The following is a 17,423-nucleotide window of genomic DNA, read 5'->3' on the forward strand; positions in this document are numbered from 1 at the left end:
TACGAGTGAAACATATTTATTAAGTAAGTAAACAATCAGTTACTTTCAAAGTATAAAAGTTGAAGACACAGTGTATGTGGATGGAACAAGATGCTTATCTTTCACATTTATCTTTTCAACAATCGGTTGCTATAAACTCCGAAATCTTTTAAACTACTGAAGTTAATTTATATTTAGTTTTATGATCAACAAATCAGAAAACCAAAGCCAACAGCGTGTTAGTACATCTCTCAATACTTTGCCACCCTCCTACCCTGTCTGAATCAATTCCTTGTTGCTTTTTAGTATTTTAACAGGACTTGTTGAAAATAAATTATAACATAAGAGATCATCTTTAATAACTGTACCAAACTTACCAATTTGGTAAGGTACTTTGTTGGCTCCGTGGTAAAGGCTGAGTTAGTTGATTCAAACCAGTGCTTCTACTAATGTCCAACAAACAGGTGAACAAACATGAAGCATCCATACAGTAGACAGCACACTTTAAATAACTTTCCAATTACTCTTTGTTCAATTTTAAAATGATTGTGCTGGTCTCAATACAACTCAAATAAATATCATGCATTTTAGAGATGTTGATTGAGGGAACTGAAGTATTTGTGTTTCCTACTGATGCCATTCTGCATGAACTGCACGCCACATACACAAATAGAGTTCAAGCTGTCCACATGTGTAGTGCAAAGGCAAGTATGAAAGTCTCTTGCATGCATCTACACAGGACACAATTGTGCGCACACACATTGAAACACGCACACACACACAGACACTTGCACACTCACAAAGTGACTCGCAGCAGATCCTTTGTCAGCAGAAAGCGGACTGCTCTCTCAGCACTCTTGTAAAAGAACAACTTCTCTAATGTTCAAGTCCTTCACTTCAGATATCTCTTTGTAATAGAACCAGGCGCAGTACATCAGCAGTGAGGCTCAGTGTGCATTGTTCAAGTGTGCAAGATCGCACATTTTCAGTGAGATGTAACAACTGGAGTGTTCGCTAAGATGTCTTTCTGTGAGTAGTGTTGGTGTGACCCCCATTTCCCTCACACCACACTTCAACCTCTCTCTGGTGCCGCCATCTTTAGGCCTCCTCACGTCTCTGGAGATGTAGACCGATCTCCATCTGGTTCTCCAAACACTCCTTGAGCTTGTCCTCTGTCAGCGTCAGCCGCTGCTCCAAGATCGAAACCGTCTGGATGGAGTTTCAAGACAAAGAAGGGAAAAAAAAGGGGGGGAAGGAAGGAGACGGATGAGAGGGAAAGAGCATGTTAGAGAGGGCTGTATAGCATCAGCCTGACAGTAATAACTATATAATGGCGGCGTTTGTATGTGTGTGAAAGGCAGTTCTGTGTGTGTCTGAGACAGATGTTGTGCGTGCAAGACAATCCAGCTGATTATCAGAGAGAGATCTGCTGCTTGAGCTGAAAACACCAGAGTTTCTGTGTCTGGCACGCACCCTCTCTTGTTCTAAGTCTCACACAGTTGCATAAACACACTTACGCACACAGCGAATACAAGAAGGTCGCTATCCGAATCAGGACGGGCATGTGTGGGTAGTGAGATCACAGTGCGACATACTTTTCCTCTCAGCATCCTCCAACAGTCACAGTGTTTGTTGTGTGTTTGTGTCGTCTGAGCCTGTTCATCAGACGAGCCTCCAGGTTTGATTTCATCATCTGAATGAACCGATTACTGAGGACACAGCTGTCTTTTTCTATCCTTTATTGTATCTGAGATCCAGTAGTCACATTAAAGAAGTAATGTAATCATTCTTTCATTATCTAAAACAAATAGAAGGAATTACAGGATTCATGTCTGGACCCTGAGAGTATTCCTTAAAAGACAAGACCAGGACAACTGAGAATATACTAATATCTTATATATTCAGATAGTTAACCTAATTGCTTTAAAACACAATACGTCATTTATTGCAAGCAGTGATTGGATTTTGGGAGTGTGTCACCGCAGTCAGCTTCTCCCGGTTAAGATTCCTCTATTGTTCATCTCTCAAGGGGTTTTCCACAGAGGTTCCCCCTCCTCTCCAAAACATACAGACCGGGTGATTTAAACCAGTAAGCGTTAGAAATCACTGATCTCAGCTGGTTCCTCTCATCAATTAAGATCCTGGTGTAAAACAAGGAAATCCATTTCAAATCCATTTCTCTAGGTTTGAAAGGGTTAATATTTTTGAATATTGTAAGTACTGTAATACAACCTCAATAATATCAGTCTAGCTGTTTTTTGACTTTTGAAATGTAACATATTACATCTTTAACAGGCTCGACTGTTGATAAGTCATGCAGGAATTAGATTTATGCAAATTCAAACACAAAAAGTGAAACAGATACAAAAGGGTGACAGTCATTTGAGTGAATCTTGTGGTCATAGTGGCCTCATTTTCTCTGAATCTCTGACACATTGTTGCCTGGTGACAAACACAATACCAGCTAGTAAGCAGTTTTGGAAAGTAACGCTTGGCAACATAAATGTGGTTGTGGGGAGGAACAAAATAAATCAGTCAACATGGACAGACTCTACATTTGGGCCAGCAAGTAAAAGATATGTCAACATGTCTCAACCTGTCATTTAATGTCTCTTTGTGCCATCGAGAGCAGTTTTTAAAATTGCTAGAAAGCAGCAACGAGATGAGTCATTTAATGAAAATATAACCAGCTGCAGGTTAGACATTGGAAAAAAAGATTTGGGTGACCTCAAAAGTGGTTTGCTTCCCGGTTTGTTTTATTGAGAAATAACCTGTTGCTGGGTTGATCCATCAGCAACCATACAGCGGTTACTCAAAGCTTATAACTATATGGAACGCACCTTAAACCCAGGGCCAACATAACGGTAGGATCTCTCTCTCATCACCATGTTATGCTCACTTTATACAATCAGGGTAACAGTCATTCTCAATGACAGACAACATAGATGGTTGAAAAATAGTCACTGGATGCCTTAAAACTAGTTGATCATTTCTCGTTTTGTAATTTGATAGGTGAACCAAAGTCATCACTACCAAGAACAACTAAACACAGTCCAATCATTTTAGTTTTATCTTATTGTGTGATTAAACTAAAAGAGTACATTAAAAACTGGTCTAGCATCGCCTCGGTTGTGGAGCAGTTGTGTTTAACTCGCAAAGGTTTATGGGAAATGGTGTTTGTTAAAGACTGCTACAACACAGAAATATAAAATACACAGCAACAGTGCAATGGAAGCTGGAGCCACAGATACTGTTGAGAAAATATATTTCTGAATGATTGGCATTGTTACAAAAATCATCAGGGGTGGTAATCATTTGAATAAGAGTTCATATTTATGTAAGCGACGCAGAAGTTCTTACCATTTAAAAAAGAATAACTTATATTTTCATCTCAATATTGACCCTCCATTGTAAGTTTACTACATGTTGTTTTAGTAATCTTCCAACCCAAGACACCATGTGGAGCATGTTCCCTCTGGTTTTGGTAATTGGTTATTGAGGTCCTGCATTGACCCCACAGTCAATGTAAACAACTAAAGGCGTACGGATGAAGTCATTTACATTGTTAAATCCCTCAGATAATCTCATACTCGGCACCCTCCGATGGAAATAAATTCATCAATGTGTGGGTGCGTGGAGTTTCTTTTGGGTCATCAAAATAGATAACATCTCCTGCTATTTCATGCATCATGGGAGAGAGAAGGCTTGTATTTCCCCTTTCTCTCCCTCTCTCTGCCTGTCTCCGTTTTCTAGATCAATACCACCCTGTTTATCTTACCAACCTGATATGGCTACCCAGTCTCAGCCCAACCAGCTATGTGTGTGTGTGTGTGTGTGTGTGTGTGTGTGTGTGTGTGTGTGTGTGTGTGTGTGTGTGTGTGTGTGTGTGTGTGTGTGTGTGTGTGTGTGTGTGTGTGTGTGATTCCGCATCGTGTCCCCAGGCAGCTGCAACATTATACGGGCATATAGTTTTCATCTGGAGTAGAAACCAAATCTTTATGCTCCTAAAAATAGAGCAAGCTGTTTTCTTTTCTCTCCAGAACACATTATACTCCCCATCGCCCTGAGCATTGCTGGCCTCTGTTACAAAGTCTCATAGCTTTGGTATGACCCACGCTGAAGTCTGATAGTCTGAAAGGCAAAGAAAGGCAAACTGGTGCTGGTGAAAGGTGGCAAAGTCAGGTCTTTTCTCTATATGTAGCTCACTGACGTGCTTAACATAATATGCTACCACTAAAGTGAGTTATAGTCATAAAACAAGGAATTAAAAATAATGGTTTAAGTGATATCATAAAAACACCATAAAAAAAACCTGGTAGCCAAAATTCGCCCACTGACCAACACTAATGATCTGAAAGTGTGTAGCACAAGCACTGCTGCGGTGAATCAATAACCATATTTAAACACATTGTATTAGCAGAAAGCCAATAAAAGTCCATAGTCATTAGTTAATAGCCTCGGCCTCTTGTTAACGACGGCTCTTTATCTTAATGCTGCCATAGTATGCTAACATTGAATTATTGGAAAATGTATACTTAACCTCTCCTGAAAATGACCACTTGAAAGTGTAGTGCAGGCTTTTATGTTTTACAAGACATAGGAGCAGATTTTTTCTTCCTTTCATCATCGCACCACACATTTCATACATATGCGTTGTCGTCCCTGACTCTGGCTCAGCATGATGTGATGGAGTAGGAGGAAGTGAGTCTGAGCGGCTTTACTTTAGTGTTTTTGTTACCAAATAAGGATAGAAAATAAACTATTGATTTTTAGACTTTAAGATGTAATAATGATTTATAAATAGTATCTATGATCAGAGTTCCTCGTTGGAATATTAAGTCATTATATTTCTCAGAATGATGGGGGAATTCTTTCTTTCTTACTTACTTCTTAGTTCTCGTAAAACAGAACTATAAACATACAAATCAGAGACCGCCTCCATTCCTTAGTATTTCAAACACTGTGGTTTCTAAAAGTCCACAACCTATGGTTAAATGGTTTTAATCTTTTCTGAGGAACACAAACAAGTTGCTTTCACTTCTTCTTAATTATTCATGCAGCTCCATTTATAGCTGATGATACAGAAACACAGTCAATGGAGTGGTCCACGTCTGTGTACATCTATTCTGACTCACACGAAGGTTAAGGTTGAGCAGAAACATGCAGAATGATGGAGAGCAGAGAGAAAGTACTGGACGTTTTAAAAGAGCAAGTGTTAATGAAAGACTTTCTGTTGCACTTTTCCCCTTGAGCCATATCACAGAGAAAGTTCACCATATTCTCTCACCTACTGTCTAATGGTCTATGGAGGAAGAGAAGGCACCGCTGTGCTTTAATTGGTAAATAAAGTTGAGAGAGAGAGAGAGCAAATATTGATTCAATATTCTTCATAATTAAGAGGGAGAGTGTTAAAGAAGTGGATAGGTGTGGGTTATGCAGGCTTAGTGAGGGAGGACATGTAAGAGGAATGAATTATTATATACGGAGTGTGGACTGGTACTGGGAGAGGGGCCAGTTCACCTCCTGGGCCACTGCCGAAGTGCCCTTGAGCAAGGCACCTAACCCCCACTCACTGGCGCCGGCTAGATTGGCTGCCTCTGCTCTGACCTCTCAACTGTGCATGTGTGCATATAACTGTGTGTGTATTTGTATATGTATGTTCTAAAAAGTGTGTACTTTGTGTAGTGTATTGTATGACCTGTATAAAAAAACACACAGAGTGGAAACTGAATTTCCCCCTCGGGGGATTAATAAAGGTCCATCTTCTCTTCTCTTCTCTTATCAAACAGCGGAAGAGGAATAAAGAGAGGGGTATGGGGGGTAGAGTATTGGTGGGGGGGGGGGGACAGACAAGTGAAAAAGCAGCTAACACAGCAAACTGTGGCTTTAGAAGCTTCAGCCTAACGTTGAATAATTCAACATGTTCCTTCTCAGTCTCCTCCGTTATTAGAGTTACAAAGAGCCGTAAAAGTGAAAAATAATGCTGGAGAAAATACTTAAAGAGGATCTGGAATATAACACACAAATAAATGATGTCCCTTTGTCAGCCTAATCTTCAGAGGAAGGCGGGGCAGTCATTTCAATCTCCATGTTGTCAAAGTTGAACAGATGATGTTGGACAAATATCTCTACTTTCTTATTTCTACTCACGTATGAGGTCATTTTGGAGGTCGGCTGAAAGAAAGCTGGGTTGAGCTCGTGTGCATACTTTACATGATCTAATTATACATTACCTTACGTTTCTAGTGGTCTGTTTTATTTTTAACAACATGAAGTTAACATTACTGTGCTGTGTTTTGTAGAACTCCCATTTAAAAAATCTCTTAACAAGCTGTGTATAAAACAGCAGGTGAGGTGAAAGTCAGTGGTCTGCCAATGTTACCATCTGTACGGTTACAAAAGCGTGTCTGAACCTGCACCAGCTGTGGTTTATGCTGCATTTTAACCCAATTTATGCAGGTTTTGATGTGCTTCAGTTGAACATCCAATTCAGCTCCCAGGTAGAAAATTACATCTGCAAAATCTACCTTTTGATTCAATCTGACTCACCAAAACTGTATTTCAGTTCTGTTGAAACATTTGCAAAGACAATTGTTAAACATTTGAACCCATGTCTACGGTTAACTAGTTGAGTTTAAAAATGAAGGCTGAGTTTGAAAATAGGTGTGTCTGAGTTAGGGCACCGGAAGTCTTTGCAGCCCCACAACTTTACTCTCCTGGCCTAATGTATTGCAGCTGTATTGTTATGTTTCTTCCTGATTTTAGATTTGTATTCCATATTGTTTTTGCCTCGATAGTTAAATTAGATTCAGTTCAACAGTACAAGTAAAGGAAAACCATTAAAACAAACTGTATACGGTCTGACAACAACGTCACGTTCAGGATTGACAAAAGCAAAGCCACAGCGGACGAGAAAAGCTTTTCAATGACAACCATAAGATCGTCAGATATGAGCACTTATATAATATATTAAGAGATCTTAATGATTTCCTACCATGTCCTAATGTAAAAATAAGAATGAACCCAAACAATCAAAGAGCAGAAGGACAAAACCAGACACAGACGATCCATCTGGCATCAGGGTTTGGGTGAATTGGTGAATTAAATCCTGGGAGGAGTGAGCTAGCTGCTGGCTGCCCTGAGCCAAATCTAAATGCTCCAACATTCTGCACTGCAGATTGAAAGAAAGAAGAAAGAAAGGAAAAAAGAAGAAATAAAGAAGAAAAATCACACACACAAGAAGCGTTTTTGCTTCTAAGTGTGGCCATTAACAATTTACACTCAGTCACTATCAGTGATAGTGCTGCCAGCACTCGTATATGAATGATGCATTTTCTCTCAGGGCACGTTCACAACCTCCAGCTAAAAACACACACACACACACACACACACACACACACACACACACACACACACACACACACACACACACACACACACACACACACACACACACACACACACACACACACACACACACACACACACACACACACACACACACACACACACACACACACACACACACACACACACACACACACACACACACACACACACACACACACACACACACACACACACACACACACACACACACACACACACACACACACACACACACACACACACACACACACACACACACACACACACACACACACACACACACAGCAGCTAAGTATATGCATGTATATGTGAGGTGTTAAGACCACCTTGCAGTGAGGTGAGTTTGGTGCAGAGCAACCTCTGGCTGCAGCTTTAGGCTTAGCCAGGGAGCATGATTGGTTAAATAGAAATCCAATAAAGGATGTGTTGCTGTCCATTGCACTTCATGTTTTCAACACTGATTAATATAAGTTGCAAATTCAAAAGCTGCAGTCATTTCATTCCATATTCGACAGGTCAGCTAAAAGGAATGGGTTACAACAGGAGAGCCTAAAACATGTTGCTGTACTGTTAATCTGCTTTCTCTGATATCCATATCTGATCTTTGGAGCTAAACAAATGCACAAAGCATAAATAAATGGACACGAAGCAGACCTTCAGATCTTAACTGGTTGCTGTTCTTTTCGTTTTTTGTTCAAGGATCTATTTTTTTTGTTTTGCATGTTCTGTATTTTTCAGACAGTTTTTAGGATTAGTTATCTGGTTGACTAAAAATAGAACTTCCCTTGATGTTCATACAGTTCAAATGAGATGATAAAAACAATAGTAATGTCGCTGCTGTCACAGGTAGATTTGTGTAATCAGTATTTGTGTTTGTGGAGGACAGCTGCCAATGAAAAACTATAATGTGACAGACATGCAGCAGGGTAGAGATAAAGTGCCAGTCTTACGCAGTAACAGCATGATAGATGGTGTTCTGTGTTTGTGTTCTGTAACCATATCTGGCCTGCAGGTTGATCACTAAAGGAAGCTTTTGTTCTGAACAGTGAGTGGGCGGTACAGCCTCAGCACAGTGCTTGCGGTTTTTCATGAGAGATTAACAACTCTTCTGCTTACCTGAGTGAGAATATCCAGTTGACCGATGATGTGTTCCAGGGTGCTAGCCAGACCAGGAGGGACCCCCCCATCCGAGGCCTGGGACTGTGCTTGAGCCTGGGGTGAATGCGGCGGTAAACCCGGGGTCTGTGTCTGGTGGATGGAGGAAGAGCTGGAGCTGAGGGGTCCGAAGGTCTGTGAGCGAGTAGCTCTGCTCTGGCTGCGACTGACGCTCTTTGTGTGGGAGTCCTGACCGTTTGCATGTTCTGAGGGGTCGCAGGCCTGACAAGTAAGAACGGTAAAGGATTGTTGGAAACTCATAAGATTTCTAATGTGCTTCACATAACATACTTAGGGGTGTCTCACTATATACTGTATAGGAATTTAAAGGTCACCTATGATGCAAAATCCACTTTGTCATGTCTTTTAAAACATCAACATGTGTCCCCTCTGTGTAAAGAGATTCTGAACTTTTCAGGGAAAATGATTCGCTCACTTTTTCTCCGGATCCATTTATATAAAGAAATTAGCTGATCAGATTTTGGCCACTTTATGATGTCATAACGATTTTTTGGCTTGTGTAACCATTAGCCAATAACCAACCAAGGTAACAACCCCCCCCACCTTATCACCTGAATCTCCTCCTAGAGCACCATTGTGTTCTTTTTAACCAAATATCTCTCAGAGGGGTGTGGGGAGGGGCTCCTTATTTTTATCTAAAGTAGCAGAAAGAGAATCAGCACTTTTGAAACAGGGCTGAAACTTCAGAGACATGTTTTGTATATATCTGAGACCTATTATATATTGATGAAAAACAGTTAATACGGGACGTTTAAGATAACCTGAAATCAATCATGTCAATAAACTAGAGCCTTAACTGATTTGTTTAATTCACTTCTCACTTTGTCTCCCCTCTCACAAATTATATATATATATACACACACACAAACTGTAATTTATTTTCGACACAAAGAGACGCAAAATCAACAAAAAAATGAATGAACCATGTTACTTCCTCCTCATCTCTGTTGAGAATTGCATATGCGCAATACTCACAAGAGAATGGCTGTGTGTAGAGAAAAGATTTTGAGTGTGTTTCAATTATCCTGAAAACAGGGGATGAGTTGGGTGGCGGTGTGGCACAAACAGATGTTTGCAATTGTATATATGAAATATACATATGAACTTGATAAAGATGCCTGGTTTTCAATTGATTTTGAACTAAAAGTTGATAAATGACAATTCATTTTCATCAAGTTTCAAAATCCATTATATTTCACACTGAATGTAAAAGCAAAGTAAGAAATTAAAATGCATCCTGACAATGGAAAAAAATCACGACTTGTTTTTGTCTGTAAACGAGCCTTTTACACAGACTCCAGAAGGTATATGGAGTCAACAGAGGAACGCTGTTGACTCTCTCTCACACACAGACGCACACCGCCAGTCTGTCTGTGTGTGTTGTGATTAATTCAATGAGACATAAACAGATGAAGGTCAGTGACCACATCTCTCCATCACAATGTCTATGTTACTAAAGCTGCACACATCTATAAGATAATTCATATTTTGGTCCGTCTCTGCAGTCCTCTGTCTGGTGGTGTGTGTGTGCGTGTGCGTGTGCGTGTGCGTGTGTGTGTGTGCGTGTGCGTGTGCGTGTGCTTCTGTTTGAAAGAAGGTGTCATCTCCATGCAAATGTTTGACTCATCATCCCCATGCAACATCGAGTCTATCCACACTCAGTTAAGCATGTTCAAAGCCGCAGAATCAAACTGTGCTGTTTCCTGAATGAAGCCATATCTACATATCTACACCTGGATCTACACATTACAGCCAGACTACGACCACGGATACATTCAAACGGACAGGGATTCTGTACAGTAATATTTATGGTCTGCCAGATATCACTTGATGGGATCTTTTTTATTTTTTGTATTTAAATGTGACTGCGTGAGCTCTAAAAACCAACACATTTCAATTATATACTTTAACAAATGTGATGTTCCTCGACTGATTACTAATTCAACAACCCTACATATCGCATAAAGATAACAAAGAACAAAACTAGAGGGTAGTATGGGAAAGACAGCTCTGCAAGAAATGTGAAAAGAGATCACATGGCAAGAATCAATAATAACAGCTGAGGGAGAAAATATCAGGAGAGGAACTCAATGACCTTCAGCATTTTGTTGGTTCAATACCCAAAGTGATCTCAATACTTCACACTGAAGGCCACATACGGGTTGTTCCTGCTACGGAGAAAATCTCCTGTGACTTCATTATCCCTACAGTTATATAAATAGATCCCCTTTCTTTAAATTACTTTCCATGCTTAAATGCTAAATAGTTGTTAATGTGGATTGGATTAAGTGAATAAAGTTACCAACTAGGATTAAAAAAAAATCAATAAATTCAAGGTCAAAAGATATTCCTTCAGTACTTTTCTGTAACAATTGTAAATGTCCTCTCTGTGGGACAAATACAGGTATTCTGATCACTGTACACAGTATTGACATCAGGTCAGAACTATGAGGACGTTAAGGTCACATGCTCCCATTTAACGACTTGTTATATTGGTTAAATAGGCTCATAAAACCATACTCCGAACTCCAATTAAATCACCACTTCTTTAATCAGCAGTGCAGTTTTATTTTAGTTTGGTTATCCATCAACCAGTCCCATTTTAGAAAAAACCGCGTTCCTTTAACACTGCCTAAAAAAATTCTTCAAATTTGGCAAAAATGTCCACTTGGACCCAGTGGAGCTTGAATACCACAGTTTTCCTACTCACAGATGCCCTGAAGTTAGAGCAGATAAACACTAGTGTATCGATGAACATCTTTTCCTCCAGTAAAGATATGGAGGAGGATGTGACAGAGAACTGGGGACAGTGCAGTTACATGGTATCACCCTGCCACTAGTAGAAAACTCAAGTATTTCGTTTTCAAAGGAAAGGAATACTTTTTTAAGACTAAAGATCAATATAAATAAGAGGAGGAGAAGCCGAGTAGGGGAACCGAGGAGAGAGGAGGGGAAGCAGCAGGCGGTTAGAGAAATTAGAAATCCTCTCCTCTTCGCAGTCATTTTAAAGAGACATTCTTTAATGATGACATCCATTGTCTGACGGGCAGAACTGTGTTCATGATGACTTATATATTTACTATGAATTCATTCACAATGCGGTATAATGAGTAAACCCCTCCAGAAAAACGAGATTCTGCGATCGCAGAATTGACCGCATAATCAGCAAAATGGCGCAGATTTTTAAAAGGCCGCATATTTATCAAAAGGCCGCATAATCCCCGCATTTTTCCACACAAAGTTGAAAAAAAAAAAAGTTAACTCGTCTTGACGTGACGTCATCAGCTCGCGCATCACAGAATGTAAACAACACTGTATAGAGTGAACGTGTGGAGCTCACACGATAAAGAAAACACCAAGATTAAAAAATATAATCCATCTCATTTACCGACGAACATTTCTATTAAAGAACCGGGCAAAAAGTGGGGGGAAACTATTCTGCACCCCGTGCAACTGTGTGTGGGAGCATAAGAAAAAATAGACTGTGACGACCCACATTGATTCATTCAAACATTCGAAAATGCTTTCTGCTGCTGCGGACAAGAAAGCCAAACAACTCACATTCACCGAGGCATCAACCTCCAAAACCCTTTCGAGGGCTACAAGAAACTAAGTGAGTAGCCTACAAGATTGAAGCTGGTCAGATAACGAACGAGTAAATGAAAACAGAATGAGGCGGAGAAGTGTGTGTGTGTGTGTGTGTGTGTGTGTGTGTGTGTGTGTGAGATTAAAATAGCCCAATTGCTTTTACAATAAATAAAAATTGAATGTGTTTAATTGAATAGTAAAGGGGTTTAACGTTAGTTAGTTGGTTGTGTGTGAGAGAGAATAAATAAGACAGCCCAATATTTAAAAACATTTTAATTCTTTTTTCCTGCATATTTAGCATATTTCCGCATATTTCGCAACTTCCCGCAATTTCACCGCATAAAATCACATAAAAACCCTGCATGTTTGATCGCATAATCAAGGATTTTAGCGCGCATAATCAAGGAATTTAGCCCGCATAATCAAGGAATTTAGCCCGCATAATCAAGGATTTTTGCCCGCGTTTTTCTGGAGGGTCTAAATGAGGCAATAACAGGCTACAAATGCGGACACACACACATATTTATATATATACACATAGGTACTGTATATATATACACTTTTATATAAATATATTTAATTTCAGACTCAAACAAGTATGAGAGCACTCACAGCATAATAACGTACACTATCAGAAACTGGATATGGAGGACCGTGGAGGATCCATCAGTGTATCCTCGATTATAGCTCCTACAGAGAGCCTCCTCGACGCTCGATCCTCGATGCGCGTTTAGAGAAATAAGATGTCTTTCAACATGGCGCGCCGAAAACCATTTCCGGGTCACTACCGGAGGACCGAGGAGTCGAGGAGGGGAAATTGGTGAAATGAGAAAGGCCCAGGGTGAGAAAGAGAGAGAAAGAGGCAGAGAAAGAGAGGGACAGGCAGACAATGGAGCAGTTCTGCTGAGCCTACAAGCTCCACCAAGAATGGATTAACTCTTGTTGAGAGTACGATTTATAGCTTTGTATTAAATCAGCTGCTTAAACACACACTGAGCGCTGGTCCCCAAATAAACACACACATGCTAGTACAGAAAATCAGAGGCAAAAATTGGTGTAGAGTCTGTAGACCTGTATACCATACAGATATAAACCTTTGGCCTCACACACCAACACAAACACACACAGGCTTTTTGTGAAAAAAACAACATTGGGTAAAAACATTGTTGGAAAATGGTGTTGATGAAAAAAGGGATAAACATTTAATCCAAAACATTTTAAAAAAAACTAATCTAGCACAACCCCACAACTATTACTGGTTTTTACTATTTATTTCTGCACTCGTACAAAGTGAATCACACAAATAACTTGTTAGCGAGTTATTTTCCCTGCATACTAAAAAGGTCAGGATGATTATGCTTTTAGAATTAAATGTTTTTTCTTTCAGGTTGGTTATACACTTTTTCTAGTTAATAAACTTGTCTATAAAGTCAACCCTTAATTAATCTTTGTACACACTGTCTACTGCAGTGTGACATGTGTACATAGTGAAGTTGATGCTTAAATAATATATTGTTCTGCAAACTCAACACGTCCTGTAGTGCCGTAGCCTTACGGGGGAAAACCCCGATACGCACAAGTGTACACACACGTGTGCTTGCATAGACAGCACACAGTAACACCCTCCTAATGAATCACCTGGAGTGGAAAAACCAACAGTGGAAAATTTCCTGAGGCCCAAATTAAATTGGAAGACTGACACAGCAAGCCATCAATACACCCTGCAAGCATTCTACTAAACCATTCATCACTCTAGTCTACACGCTTGCATACACACATAAAATGTTACACGCCTTACATTTTTATGAGGATAGATCAGAACATTAAAGAGAGTTAATTAAATAAGGGATGAATTTATACAACTGAAGAATCGCACGTCAACAAATGAGTTCTTCAATATCTGGGCCGTGGCCACATAGGCTATCTTAATTTAGTCATGTTAGCTTATAATAAAAGGCAACCCTTGCAATTAAACGGGCTGTGTTGGTGTAAAGCATTTTACATTACATTATTACATTGCATTTAGCTGACGCTTTTATCCAAAGCGACTTACAACAAGTGCGTTCGACCAACAAAATATAAACTTGAAGAAAACAGAATCATATATGTAAGTACATCAGGTTTCATAGAGCTAAAACATTTCAAGTGCTACTCAACTGGCTTTAGATAAGCCAGTCCTTTATTAGTATATAAGTGCTTTGTTAATAATTCTATCGCTCGAAGTGGAGTCGAAAGAGATGAGTTTTCAGTCTGCGCCGGAAGATGTGTAAGCTTTCTGCTGTCCTGATTTCAATGGGGAGCTCATTCCACCATTTTGGAACGGTATGGCATTTCTCAAACAATTAGTCAACAAATCTATTATTGGATCAAAAGAAAAGCAATCGCAAAATATATTTTCTTAATCGCTTCATTGTCCCTTTCATTCAAGAATGGTACAAGTTGTTTTCTAGCTCTTAACTAAATAAAGTTGAGTTTTGGACCGGCAAACATTTTTTTAAGACAACACCTTGGACTTTGAGGAATTGGGATTGACCATTTTTTTATATTTTTGCATTTTTCTAACGATTTATATAGAAAATTATAAATTGTAAAAAGGTAGTTATTTACGGTCCAAATAGACCTTAATATATTTTTGTAGTTGGTTTGATATCCTAATCTGATATCTGCTCACTAGCCCGAGCTTTGTTTTGATTGAATGACTGATCATGTACAAACTGCCCGCCTCACAGTCCATAACCATTGTGTGTTTGGTAATTATCCTGGTGTGTATGCGAGTGAGTTATATCATGCCATGTCAGTTTTTCTGTATATTGTATATTTACATTTTGGAAAAACTATTTAGGAAAAATAAAGTAGGACTTTAGGTCCAAACAGAGTCAACACTTAATGCTGATGCGTCAACATGTGTCAAAAACGGGCAGGGATTAAAAAATGGCATTTAAACTCTATAATGGCATAATTGGAGACATTTTAACGTGAGTAGCAGCAGACTATACTAAGTAACAACAATTTGGACCCAGGAGTACAATGTGTGATAACACCAGCTGTCCCCTTTGAACATGCATAGGAGTTTAAATGGACTGTTTAAGGATAATGTCTGTGTCTACCTTAAATGTATGCCAATCATTCAGGAACGCCCTTTCCTTTTAATTAATTCAAGTACTGCTGGCTATGATAGATCCTGTTGTTCCACTACGTGAGAAGCTGATTTATTATACACCTATACTAATATATTAGTGCACCAACAGTGCATGCAGCCTGTTGCAGTTTCTCCTGCTAGATTATTGTTTTCAACTTTTACCTTTCTTATTTTTTCATTAGAAACTTGTGTTAGTAACTTAATCAGCTTTGCCCTCTCTGATTTTTCTTGTAGAGAGAGATTTTGTTTGTTTTTCACAGTTGAGTTGCTGCTGTTGTGCATCCCGTGTTTACACCAGGGAGAGCTGATGGGGTCGGAAACAATGGCACCTCCACAACCTACAGCCAAATACAATTCGTCAATCACAAGTATACATTACAATTAAATAAAAAACGTCCCCCTCTTTAAGACGTTAAATTGAAGTGTACCATAATATAACCATAGGATGTAAACAATACAAGACGTTTCTCTCACTACTGAAATGTAGATTCATTACAGTGGAACAAACATTTCATTTTAAACTGTTAGGGACAGTTTTGATGAATGATGCCTGTGATGTGACTCAGCTTTGACCTAGGACAGAACAGACACGTTTTTCACCAATCCTTTTTTTATTAATGCTACTTTGTCAGCTTCTCACCCTCCATACCTGTCTGTATGCTTCAAGTGTGCTTCTTATATAACCTCTGCTCTGCTTTCTCTCTGCTACGGCCTTGTCTGCCTCTTTCACCTTTCCCTCTCTGCTTGTCTTTAATGTAACAGGGATGAACAGGTGTCTGTTAATGGCCCTCGCATTTTCATTATTCCTGTGCGTACGCTTCACATATTAGCCTTTTTTTCCCTCCATTGTGCTCATGCTATAGGCATGGTCAAATGCTCGCCCTGTTCTCCCGCTTCCTACCTTTCCCTCTCAATCTGGCTGATGTTCTCTCGCTCCACCAGACCATTAAGCTCTCTTTAACTCCACCAGCTATCTTGTCTTCAACACTCCCTTGTCACACCCCCTTCCTTTCCCTCTATCCCCTGCAGTCGAAATCTCCCAACTCCCACTGTCAAACAATACCACCTGTCTTTCTATACCAGCCCCTAAATATGAACACACAACCACACACTCTCTCAGAAAACTGCAGTTTTCATTGCAACTGTGTAAGGTTTTAAATAAATATCTGCATCCTCTATATTAGTCTTTAAGAAGAGTGCCAGTAAAGTTTGGTATGCTATGGCATATTTACAGCAGCCTATTGGCTACAGTAAATAAAATAATGGTGAATGAGACAGAAGATCATACAGCTACTGCAGTCTGCACCCCCCCTGCTGAGCCGAGCTGTGTGTGTGTGTGTGTGTGTGTGTGTGTGTGTGTGTGTGTGTGTGTGTGTGTGTGTGTGTGTGTGTGTGTGTGTGTGTGTGTGTGTGTGTGTGTGTGTGTGTGTGTGTCTGTTAAGGGGAGCCTACTGCGAGTGTGCAGCTCGTCTGTCTGCACACGTGAGTGGGAGAAAGAACTAGATGTGAAGCTAGAGACAGAAAAGGGGGTGGGATGGGGGATTAGGGCAGATGTGATCAGAGAGAGCTGATCTGCCTGTCAGCAATGGTTGGCACACACACACACACACACACACACACACACACACACACACACACACACACACACACACACACACACACACACACACACACACACACACACACACACACACACACACACACACACACACACACACACACACACACACACACACACACACACACACACACACACACACACACACACACACACACAGCGATTCATCTATTCTCTCACACGAAAAAGGGCAAATAACGATTTGCTCAGCTGTGTTGAGCACAGAGGCAGGTTGACTGTCAATGTTTAGGTAGAGAGATCTCGTTTTAAACAAATAGGCCAACATGTGTACTGGCATAGCACCCATCACTAGAAAATCTTCATGGCACGGTGCTTGGGAAAAAAGCCATATCATACTCTGCCCCCTCGACCTGGAACACACTTCAGCAGGAACTCAAGCCGACCAGTTTGATACCCATCACGGATTTTAAACTCATTTTAAAAAAGCTGGAGAAATCACCTGTGGGTGTTTGCACCTGCTATATCTGACTACTGTACATGGATTTCAATGACTACTTTTTTTACGATGTTGTA

The 17,423-nt window shown here is 40.0% G+C and overlaps 1 protein-coding gene across 2 annotated transcripts in view; it reads right to left on the minus strand.

Annotated features, from left to right (window-relative positions):
* The window catches only part of poc1a (POC1 centriolar protein A), a 36,019-nt gene continuing 18,596 nt past the window's right edge, over positions 1-17,423 (minus strand). For both annotated transcript variants that reach the window (XM_079683809.1, XM_079683810.1), the window contains 2 exons: positions 8,485-8,745; positions 1-1,188 (listed from right to left, as the gene is read on the minus strand). In XM_079683809.1, coding sequence (XP_079539935.1) covers positions 1,078-1,188; positions 8,485-8,745 — 372 coding nt within the window. In that variant the 3' untranslated portion in view covers positions 1-1,077. The remainder of the gene's footprint in view (positions 1,189-8,484; positions 8,746-17,423) is intronic.

This window comes from Notothenia rossii (genome assembly GCF_949606895.1).
Source record: "Notothenia rossii genome assembly, chromosome: 5".
Taxonomy (NCBI): Eukaryota; Metazoa; Chordata; class Actinopteri; order Perciformes; family Nototheniidae; genus Notothenia; species Notothenia rossii.